This window comes from Talpa europaea (assembly GCF_964194135.1).
Source record: "Talpa europaea genome assembly, chromosome: 1".
In the NCBI taxonomy this organism is placed as follows: domain Eukaryota; kingdom Metazoa; phylum Chordata; class Mammalia; order Eulipotyphla; family Talpidae; genus Talpa; species Talpa europaea.
This window is the reverse complement of record NC_140073.1, coordinates 7691602-7703628: the sequence shown is the minus strand read 5'-3', so window position 1 is coordinate 7703628 and position 12027 is coordinate 7691602. Positions and strand designations below refer to the sequence as shown.

Genomic DNA, 12027 nt, shown 5'->3' with positions numbered 1-12027 from the left:
CAGATATCCAAACGAGCAGTATGGGATGACCAGGGGGTCTCAAAGGACTGGGCCATTTTCCATCCCTGCACCTGCCGCACTGTAACGTGAACCCCTGTTTTTTCTATTCTTATCTCCCTTCCTCCGCCCTTAGCTTCACTTACATTATGAATAATGCAAACTCAATTACCCACTTGCCCCTGGCAGGCCAGTTCTCCCTTATTTTCTCCTCCAAAGGCCCTACTTCTTACAATGTGTTGGTACCTTTCACACACCACTGCCTAGGAATCCCTTCTCCCTGGCTCATCCTCATGAACAAAGAAGTTTCTCAAATCACATGATGTCTGTAGCAGTTTTAAAAATACCAAGGAGGGCCTCCCCTGGTGGCGCAGCGGTTGAGCACTGGGCTGCGAAGCTGCCCACAGCCTCTGCAGTGCCAGTTCGATCCCCAGCCACCAGCGAAGGTCCCACATGGCGCGACAGACCTCTGTACCCAGTGCTTGTATAAATAAATAAATAAATAAATAAATAAATAAATAAATAAATAATTCTTTAACCAAAAAAAAAAAAAAAAAAAAAAACCCAAGGAACCCCAGGAGTAAGGCAGGCTTGGCCTCAGAGCTCCTGGATTTGGCCAGGTGTTCCTATGGCCATAATTGACATGTGCAGAGGCTGGAAAGACACAATTTCTAGGGTACAAGGTCAGTTCTTCAGGCACTACAGTACTAGGTGGTATTTTCAGGCTACAAAGTTCCTCCTCCCTGGAAGGCCAGCTGAAACAGTAACTCAACCTCTAGAGGGTAGGCAGAAATGTAATACTGTGGGCCTGTCATGATGTGTCTGGGATGCTACATATGGTTTAAAGTAACTGGACATTGTGTAACGGGGTATGTAAGGAAGAATAGGAAAGGCGGAAAAGAGAAGCGGCTTGCTGAAGTCCTTTAGAACAGGTCAGCAGAGGATGGTCTAGTTAGCACACGATCTCAGTTAAAAACAGCATTTTGTAGAAGGCATACACAGGAGATGGCAGCTTTGGAAGCCTGAAAAGCAGAAGGAGTGGGGCCTCCCTGGTGGCGCAAGGGGTTAAAACACAACCTATGATGCCATCTACAGCCACTGCAGCACGAGTTCCATCCCCGGCCAGGGAGCTACCCACATGGCGCAGCAGACCTCTCCTGACTCGCCCGCTGCTCCCCTCTTGCTGTTTGTTCCCCACTCTGTCTCTGGCGAATCCTCTCACCACCTCCCCATACCTCTGGCCTGTACCCCAGTTCTTGAATGCATAAATAAATATTTAAAAAAAAAAAAAAAAGCAGAAGGAGTGACAATTTGACTCTTTCCAAGAAGATGGGGAACCGAAGAACCCTGGAGGGAAGAAAAACTACCAATATACCTATAGAAGTACTTCTATGATTTTGAGGGTAGTGCATAGATTTGATAACTCAGAATCCTGCTGTTTTGTTGGCTTGTGGGAAAGATCATCTTAGTGGGCAAGGGCAAGTCTATGGTATATTTCCCAATATATGGTTTGGTATGTTTTGGAAGGAGTTTTCTCTGTAGTCAGCTAGGTGCCGACCACTAGCTCTTGTAAGAGAGAAATCAGAAGTGGTGACAAGTCCTTGAAGAGAAAATATACAAACTATTATACCCAACCAAGATCAGTAATGGTCAAGACTGGTACTAATCAAGAGTCAAAAGGCCCTCAGAGTGGATCTAGAAATAACCTGGATGAGGAAAAATGATCATACATTAAGGATCTCAGCTGATACACAACTTCAGCTTTTGAAAATGGTGAGCTAAGTTAGGACATGAATCAACTGAACATTAGAACAACAGTCAATGACAACAGGAAAGCATGGTCTTGAGCAGGGGGGAAAGTTCAGAGCAAACTAAAACTTTAAATTTGTGATCTAACCTTAAACAGAGAGTCCAGGCTGAGTAATTAGAAAGGGTCACACTTAAAATCAATTCTGAATAACGCCAACGACATACACAACCATCACAAGTCATGTAGCTTAAGCGCTGAAGATGAGTTCCCCAAGGCAGTTTCCATGGTTAGAGGCTACTCAAAAATGGGTTCTTACTTCAACGACCTCCAACTCCCACCTTCCATTTCCTCTCAAAATTCTTTAAGAGTCAATATAATGGAGTTGACGCAAAAGGTTCTCCCGGTGCCAGACTCTGGCAGAGGAAAAGAAACGGAGTGAGTTCATCTTACCAACAATGTTTCATTAAAAAAAAAAAAAAAAATTTCAATTAGAAATGTCATTCCATTAAGCAAGGTCTCCCTGAAAGGAGACTTTTATACATTCTGTATAAAATATACATAGTAATCATGACCTGTAAGCTTACTTGCTACATGTAAGTAATCACCTCCGTATCTGACTGACACATGCAACAGTAGCCTGGGCTTTAGGTGATGTTGGTGTGAAAAGTAGCTTCAAATCCTGCCTCCAGCCCCTTGGGAAATCTGCCCAAGAGAAGTCTCAGTTTCCTCGTTAGCAAAATGGGAATATCGCTTACTCCCAGGGTCGTTGCTGGCGTCAACAAAATACTGTCTGTTAACACCCAGCCAGGCTCCAGCTCTCAGGAAATGCTTCTGTTCAGTCTCCAAATCCTGGATCCTAACCCCTTAATCTATAGGAACAGGAGCAGCCAAACGCATATTGTTAGGGCAAGGCCGTGAGTCACCATAAACGCATATTAAACCCTCCAAAACAAACACTGCACAGAGGAAACCCTACCGGCGAGATGCCTTCTCTCACTGAAACTTCAGCCTCACCCACCAGAGACCCCAGAAACACCGGGGCGGCCTCATCACGTCTCCTTCTCACGGGAGGCGGCGGGACCAGCAAGCAGCGAAGCGACACCGGACGCCCCTCTCCACCCCGAGCCCGTCGGGGGGCCGGGGGCAGACCCCGCCTGAATGTGGGGGCACACGCAGGGTGGGGTACACCCAGGGCCACTAATAACCTTGAACTCTGGAGACCGGGCGAAGGCAGCTGAGACTCGGGACTTTCCTGGGAGTTCCTCGGGAGCGGCGTCTGGGCTTCGCTCCCCGAGGGGCGCCCCCGGGCGCCCCCCGCAGCGCCCGCCGCGCAGACGGCATCGCCGCCCCACGGGCCGCGGACACCCCGGCGGAGGCCGCGGGCGGGCGCCGAGCGGGGCCGGGGCGGGAGCTGGCTCCGCGGCGGGCGGGCGGGCGGGCGGCCCGGGGGAGGGGCGCGCCGGGCTTCCCCGCGGGCGCGGGCTGTCAGCGCGCGCGGGCGACGGGAAGGGGCCCGGGGCGACCTTGGGGGCCGCGCGGGGGCGGCGGCGGCGGGGCCGGCGCCCCGGAAGCAGTTACCTGTAGTAGCTCAGGAGCCCGTTGCTCAGCACGAACCACCGGCGCTGGTAGCCCTTGATGTAGTTGGTCCACTTGAAGAGCCAGCCCTCCCGCGCCGAGCCCGAGCCCCCGGCGCCCGCGCCGCCCGAGCCCCCCGCCGGCGGCGCCGGGGCCGGGCCCGCCGCCGCCACTCCCCCGGCGCCCGGGCCCGGGCCGCCCGCCGCCGCCGCCGCGGCCACGGCGCCCGGCACGGCCCCGGCGCCCGGCCCGGAGTCTCCGCGGCCGCCGCCTCCCCCCGCCGGGGGCCCGGTGCCGCCGCCGCCCGGAGCCGCGATGGCCGCCGGCCCGGGGCCCACCACTCCTCTCAGCTCCGTCGCCGCCATGAGCCGCCGCCGCCGCCCCGAGATACGCGACCGGAACCGCCTACGAGGGCCGCCGTCGCCGCCCCGAGCGCCCCACTCGGCTAGCGCATCAGCCGCCGCCGCGCCGCGTCCCCGCCCCGCCAGGCCCGCGCGGGGAGGCGGGCTCGGCCGCCAGGAAGGAAGACGTCGATTGGCGCCGCCGAGCGTCACTCGCGGGAGGCCCCCAGGACACTGGCGTTTCTCTCGGGCCTGTCATTCCGCGCCGCCCCGTGAGGGGCCGGGTGGGACGCGGCCGCCAGGCTCGCCGTTGACTGGTGCTAGCGAAGGCCAATCAGACGCGCGGGCGAGCTCATTGGTGGTTTCTCGCAGTCCCCGGCGCTGGGGCGGGCTCCAGAGTGCAGAATGCCCGGCCAAGTTGATCGCCGATTGGCTAGGGTTTCCGCCACTCATTTCCGTGGCTGCTCCCGTCACCGCCACGTCACCCCCTCCCATCACGCTTCTCCGCGTCCCGCTTCCGCCCTTAAGGATTGGTGGTTGGTAGCAGCAGCCCCACATTTTTCTGCCACAGACTGAGCGAAGAGAGAGAAAAGGGGAGGAGTCTTCGCGGCACGTCCTCATTTTCTTTTTTTATTGGTTGTCATGAATGTCACTCATATGTCGGCATCGAGGGGGCGGTGATTGGAGGTGATTGGTTTAGGGAATTGTCTGTGAAAGCCTGCTGACCAATGACAGAGACGTACTGAGAGAGGGGCAGGCCGGGGCAACCAATACAAATTGGGAAGAGCGCTTGGGGGCGTGCCGGCTGGGGGGCGGGGGGGAGTCTGTGCAAGGCAAGTGCCAGTCAGCGTCTCGAAAGCGTTTTTGATGTGGGCGTGATTTGCCTTTCCCTCTGCTTGAATTAAGGCCAGAGCGTCTCCTTGGGAAGAGTGACTGTCAGCTGTCAGCCCCCCGCCCCGGTCTCTCCCCCGAGGGCCACCTTCCCAGCAGCTGCCTGGGAGCTGGAGGCCTGGGTTCCCGGGCAGCCCCGAAACAGCCTCCCCAGGCTCTCCAGGTCCCCCCCGTGGCCGGGTCCACATCGCACCAGCCCCTCAGCTCTTGCTTCTGGGCCGTCCTCTGCTTCTCCTCCTCCTGTCCCTGGAGCTGCTGACCCAGCTGTGAGAAGAGAATAGATTCGCCGCGAGGACCTGACATGTGTCTGCTCCCACCCCTGCCCCTTGCAGAGCCCAGGGCCGTCCTAAGCGCACGTGTGTGCTACACCCTGCACAAGAAGTGGTTGTTTTTGACTATTTGACTTTTTTCGTGGATTTGTGGAAGCCACGAGTAATTCACTTAACATTCCGATGTTGTCAACAACGGTTGCGAATAGTCAAAAGCCCCATGCTTTGGGGTATCCTGCACCTGTTAGGTTTTGCCCGTTTAAACAGGCAGTGGAAATACCTGTTAGATACTGTAAAACAAATTGCTTTTCCTGGGCAGTGTTGTGAAGCCCCCCAAGTCTCAGCTTTCACTTCTGTTAAGTAGGAACAAAACTTTACAGGGATGCTATGGTGATGAAATGCACTTGAACGTGTTTGCTAAACTGTAAATAGCTACAGAATGTGAGTTGTATTACCAATCAAGCAATGGACGACTAGCCAATCGCGAAGAAGAAACACATACTTCTACAATGGAAAAAGCTGGCTGTTCCCTCCTTCACCCAGTTATTCAACTTAGCATCAGTAACCCTGGGGCAATCAAGTGTTAGGAAGTCCCTGGTGTGCTGCAGCAGGAAGTATACAGCCTTGCTTTGTGGTATTTTCTTGCCCAAAAAGTCAAACCTGAATCTAATCAAATTTTCCATCTCACCTCTAGTTTACAGGGGCTGGAGGAACCAGCTAAACGACAGCCTGAAGGTGACAATCAGATAAATCTAGAACATAAGGCATTCTATAAGACAACTGGTTTTGCAGAAGATAAGGCATAAAGATTAAGGAACGCTGGTGTTATAAAAAGGCATCACAGAGGGATTTAAATTTAAAAACTCAAAAGATACCACCAAAATGCTTGATTCTGGTTCTGAAAAATAGTTTTGTGGACATTAGTTCAATATAATATTAGTATGACAGGTGGGGGAAAAGTCTTTAAAATTGGGAGAAGTATTTACTGAAGTATTTAGGAGTGAAGAATCAGTGTCTGCTATTTCTTTTGAATTGATTCAGAAATAGAAGTAGAAGGAATCAGCCAGGCAAGAAAAAGTAATACTACTTTGAAATGCACACACACACGTATCTATACATATATTAGTACACAAAGCAAATTGGGGAAATGCTAGTGATTGAATGTAGGTGAGTGTTTTGGTGTTGAGTGTAATATCATTTCTACTGTTATTATGTCTCTGAATTTTTCTAAATGTTCTCAAAGACTGAATTGAGTTGTTACCCACAACTGCCTTCAGATTACAGCCCAAATTTCTTCATCTGGCCCCTGAGGCCCTTAACAATCTGGTGTCACCTCTCCAACCTTTCTCTTACTCTTTTGCCTTGATGTGCTTTATGCTCCAATTAAAGGGATGCGTCTATAATTTCCTTGGAACACATCTTTATCACATTTGCTCTGCACTTTCCCAGACTGACTTCTTTGCCCATGCTTTCCCTCCTTTCAGTGCCCAGCCCAATCAATACTCTCCTGCAATGGTTTCCTCTCATTTCCCTGCCTAGAAGTAATACCCTTCCTCGGACGCTTAGAATTTCCCATGACACTGTCTTGCCTCAGAGTTACTTATGTTCCCTCCATAACACCCTGACAGGGTGAGCCACATCTGTTTCCTCTTAGTTCCCTGAGGACAGCACACAGCCTGGTGTGTTCATCCATTTAACAAATATTTACTAAGCCTATGCTTTATCATCTCTGGGCTTGTGTCAAGTGTTGGAGACAGAGTAGTGAATGCAGAGAGGCTCTAATTTCTCATAGAACATAAAGGATCTTGGGGACAGACAGGTATTAAACAAGAAGCAGACCAAGGAAAATACACAGTATTTGCATAGAATATGTACAGTAATTACATACATATATACCACAAAACAGAGGACAATCAACCAGCTATGAAAGAGAATAACAGGTGTAGCCTGTTTCAAACAGGTATAGAGCCTTCTGGGGGCTGGGGAGGAGTTAGAAAAGACAAGAACAGAGAGTCATATTGGAGGAGTCGCTGAGGCAGAGGGCTAAGAGTGGGGAGAGCAGATGTAAAAGGCACACAAGTCCTCCGGAGGAGCTTGGGTTTTATTCCAAGTGGAAGCAATGGAAGGGACTAGGGTAAGTGACCCAATTTTTGTTTAAAATTATCCCTGGCTGATGTATGGAATCACAAGAACAGGAGAGGAGATGGCAATTAGGAAGCTTCTGTAGCATTTTAGAAGATAACTACTGGTGATTTGATTGAATGGGGTGTTAACAGAGATGGAGGGAAGTGGACAGACTCCAGATGGGCGGGCAAAACTGAATGGGCATGTGACACTGATTCAGTGAGTGCTTGACGTTGGCATTTGATTTTATCACGACTCATCACCCTCATCTTCAACTCCAGGCACTAGCCCAAAGCTGGGTGATCTCTATGCTTTCCTTTCTTTGTTTTCCAAGTTTCCCAGTTTTATTGAGATATAAGGCAAACAGCATCATGTAAGGCTTAGTGGAGGGCAAGTGTAACATGTACACCTATGGGAGAACAAACATTAAAATAAAAATTTTTTTAAAGATTTATTTATTTATGCATACAAGAGCTGGGGTACAGGCCAGAGATGCAGGGGGGTGAGAAGATCCACCAGAGACAGAGTGGGGAGCAGAACAGGCAGACTGACTGAAATACACTGCTGAGGGGAGCAGCAGGCGAGACAGGAGAGGTCCGCCTTGCCATGTGGATGTCTCCCTGGCCAGCCGGGGATCAAACTCATGCTACAGAGGTTGTGGATTGCTTCATAGTGTGGTGCTTAACCCTTTGCGCCACCAGGGAGGCCCCCAAATTTTTTTAAATTATGTAAATGTAAGGTGTATACATGATGATCTAATACACATAAATATTACAAAATGATTAGCACAATAGGGTTAGAAACACTTCCATCACCTCATAATAACCTTTTCTTTTAAATGGTGAGACTATTCAAGATCTACTCTCTTAGAAACTTTCAAGTATATAATAAGAGTATTGTTAGCTATAGTCACCATGCTGGGCAGATGATCCCCAGAGTTTATTCATCTTATAACTGAAAAGTTGTAGCCTTTGATCAACACTTTCAAGCCCCACCCTCTCCCCCACCCCCTGGTAACCACCATTCTACTGTCTGCTTCTCTGATTCACTGTTTCTTTGATTCCACTTACAAGTGAGATTATACAGTATTTACCTTTCTCTGTCTGACTTATTTCACCTAGCAAGATGCCCACAGATCCATCCATGCTATCTCAAATGGCAGGCTTTCCTCCTTTTTCATTGCTGAATAATGTTTCACATTTTCTCTACCCATTCATCCGTCAGTGGAAACTTAGGCTGTTTCCACATGTTGATTACTGTGAATAATGCTGCCATGAACATGGGGGTGATTTCATTTCCTCTGGATTTATACCTGGAAGTGGATGTGCCTGATCATATGGTGGCTCCATTTTTTATTTTTTGAGGACCTGCCATACTTTATGCACCCTTCTTTACTGACCAAGGCATTTGTGCTTTGTAACTAGTCTCTTTGCTTCCAGAACTTTCCTCGCAGAAGAGAAGTCAGACTTCCTAAACTGTGTGTTGTATTTGATTTCCCTGCTCAGTAATCCTCAGCAGTTCCCTTTGGTCTACAAGACACAAGTCCCACTAAGTCATCTGACCATCTAAGACCCTTCCTCACCTGCATTTCCTATCCCGTTTTTTACTGCTATGTTCATTTTGAGAGGGTTACCTGCCAATCTCCAATGCTATGGATATTTTGCTTTCATGCTTTTTAAACACAAACCTGAGCAATATGGGTACAGAATGTGGGTACAGAGAGCTTCCACAAACCACTTGCCCCTACCCATGAGGAGCTTCCCCCACTGTCAACATCCAGAGCAGAGCATCTGCTGTTTAATCTCTACCCATCGTGGACACTGGGCTTAGTCTTTGTGTTAATATGCTCTGTGGGTTCTATAAATGGATAATTACTTGTATCCTCCATTACAATATCATGCAGAATAGTCTCACGGCCCTAAAAATCCTAAAAATCCTCTGTGCTTTGACTATTCAGCCTCCGACTGTCTGCCTGGCAACCTCTGTCTGACCTTCTTACTGTCTCCCCAGCTTTACCTTTTCCCCGAATGTCATGTAGTCAGAATCATACACCCTGCAGCCTTTTTATATTGGCTTCTTTCACTTAGTAATACCCATGAACGTTTCCTGTGTAACTTGCCATGGCTTGAGAACTCATTTCTTTTTGGTGTCTTACAATATTCCATTGCTTAAATGTACCCCAGTGTTTATATCCCCTACTAAAAGGCATCTTGGTGGCTTCCAAGTTTTGGCAATTAAAAGTAAACTGCTTTACAAACCAGTGGGCAGGTTTTGCATGGACATACATCTGTCTCCCTTGAGTAACTCTCATGACTTTTTTCTATTGTTTCCCGCGTTGCCATTGACTCACTTCTAGTTTTAATAGTGAACGGCAGGTTCACTTTTACCTTAACTTTGTGTAGTTCATACAAAAAAATTCTTTTTTTTTTAAAGGGTTTTTTATTTATGCATACAAGAGCTGGGGTGCAGGCCAGAGGTGGAGGGGGTGGTTTAGAGGATTCACCAGAGACAGAGTGGGGAGCAGAACAGGCAGATCTACTGTAATACACTGCTGAGGGGAGCAGCGGGTGAGTCAGGAGAGGTCTGCTGGCCATGTGGGTCAGCACCCTGGCTGGGGGATGGAATTCGTGCTGCTGTGGCTGCAGAGAGCTTCATAGTGCTGAGGCTTAACCCCTTGCACCACCAGGGAGGCCCCAACAAAAAATTCTTATTGAAAAAGGCAATTTGTGATTTCAAAGGACAAAAAATGCATCCCCTTAAGAATGAAACAGAAATTCAAGTTTGTCTGAAGTCAGGTCCCCCCAGAAGTTTGTGGGGGGTGCTCTCAGGAATAACCCTTGTGGGGAGGTGAAGGAAACAGGCTCAGAGGGAGAAGCTGAACTGAGGCCTCTGCTGTGGAGAGTTCTGGGGTAGCCAGTCTTGAGGCCAGGTGGCATCAGAGGCAGGTGTGTTCAAGGAGGGGCGGAATGCAAGGCCTTTCCTTTTGGAGGCACAGAGGGAGCCGGCCCAGCTGTGTCAGCCAAGGCCATCAGCCACCAGGGTATGAGTACCTGGTTCTTGACAGGATCTTGAGCATCTAGAACATCCACTGCATTAAACAATTGATATTTTTTCCTCCTCGGTCAGGATTTATGTCTCTGCTTCCCTTAACCTACATGAAAGAAAAATCAGACTGAACACCTGGCAGAGACTGTACTTGGTGGTAAGCCTGTTATTACATTTGCCCGAGAGGCTCTGCGGTCAGCATCACTCATTCATGCTCTCTCCAGAGAGTTCCCAAAGCCTCCTAATTCCAGGCCCAGCAGGGAGCAGTGCAAAAGGGCGGGATTGTTTTCTCTGGTTAAGGGTGGTCCGTGGCTCCCTTGCTTGCTGTCTCGGTTCTGCTCTACTGGGGCCATCTCTAGCCTTGTGGTCTTCTGTTCACATGTGTGCAAGCGGGTGATGAAATTGCTGAAACCAGGGAGACAGTGTCCCCCCACACAATGGAGGGAACTGCCAGCAAATCAGAACAGGTGCTCTCCCTGTCTCAGGGGAGGGCATTCAACCTTTGCTTTTGGGCTGACAGGAATGGTTGTTCCTAGAGAGCAAGAGCCACCTGCCTGTGCGCAGATGTAGACAGTCACTTGTCGGCCCCTCCAGCCCCATGCGGGCTACACTGTGGCTACGTGAGCTCTGGGGTGCAGTGCCTGATGATGGTCTCAGGACCCCGGCCTCTGGGGTCCAGTCCCGCCCTTGCTAAGGAAGTGTAATCTTGGCCTGTTTACTTAACCTCTCACCAGTTTCCTTGTGACCACGTTAATGGTAATTATTTCTCAAGGTTTTAAGGAAGGATGAAATAGACATATATGAAATGTGCCTGGCATCTAGCCATAAAAGCAGGTTGTAATTGTTAGTGATGTAAGTTGGTCTTTGCAACACAACAAAACTGACCCAAGTAGGACCTGCAGGATCTTCCTTAGGGGTGTTACACGTACCATATAGAAAAGGCTAGGGGTACAGGGACTTCCTTTGGAGGTAGAAATGGATGATCGGCTTTGACTGTTACACACTCACACAAGTATTAATTTCACTTTCTGTCACAATCCCAGTTGTCTTAGCTCTCCCCCCTTTACTGATGGGGAAACTGAGACTCCGCCAAGTCAAATAACCTGCAAAGGCAGTCAGCATTCACACACAAGGAGGCCTCGGCTGGCCGGCTGGCCATTCTACACTCATGCATTGGAATCTTTCATTCCCCTTTGTAACAGAAACAATTCAAATAGTTAAATCAACTGTCATCAAGACAATGGAGTGACTTTTGGTTTAATTTTGGTTACGGGAGAGGAAGACAATTAGTTGCTTTTATTAGAAAAAAGCATCCCTCCCTGGCCCTGCTGTTACTCCCAGTGCGGCTCCCAGCTTTTCTTACCCTCACCAGGCTCCACACACCCTCTGGTTTCACACCAGATAATAGTGTATTGTGCTTCAGAGAAAATGGAGAATTCCCTCAAATTTGTAATCGTTTGAAAAAAATATGATTCAAAGTTGTTTTTTCCCCCAATAGCAATTAATGAACTTTCAGACCAAACAACTGAACAAGTCCTTTGTAATCATTCAGATTAGGTCTATTTGCAAGTAACAGAGGCCCAATCTATGTTGGTTTTTTTTTTTTTTAAAGATTTGTTTATGCATACAAGAGCTGGGGTACAGGCCAGAGATGCCGGGGGTGAGAGGATTCACTGGAGACAGAGTGGGGAACAGAACAGGCAGACTGACTGAGATACACTGCTGAAGGGAGCAGCAGGGAGACAGGAGAGGTCCGCTGTGCCCTGTGGGCTGCTCCCTGGCAGGAAAGGGATCAAAATTATGCTGCAGAGGCTGTGGATTGCTTCATAGCGTGGTGCTTAACCCCTTGCGCCACCAGGGAGGCCCCTCTATGTTGCTTTAAACACATCAAGAGTTTATTGTTCAGTGGAAGACAGCCCAGAGTCTGTAGGGTAACACACTGAGGTCTTCAGAAACAGACCTTTTCCTCCACTGTGCCTAGTTTCATTGCTGAGATTACCTTTTGCCCCAAGGTGGCTGATGAAGCACCAGTCAT

At 49.3% G+C, this 12027-nt stretch overlaps 1 protein-coding gene across 1 annotated transcript in view; it reads right to left on the bottom strand.

Moving 5' to 3' along the window:
- The window catches only part of OSBP (oxysterol binding protein), a gene marked incomplete at both ends in the record, with an annotated part of 28897 nt that extends 25210 nt beyond the window's left edge, over positions 1 to 3687 (bottom strand). The window contains one exon of the mRNA XM_084232440.1: positions 3326 to 3687. Coding sequence (XP_084088566.1) covers positions 3326 to 3687 — 362 coding nt within the window. The remainder of the gene's footprint in view (positions 1 to 3325) is intronic.
- Positions 3688 to 12027: the final 8340 nt, after the last annotated feature.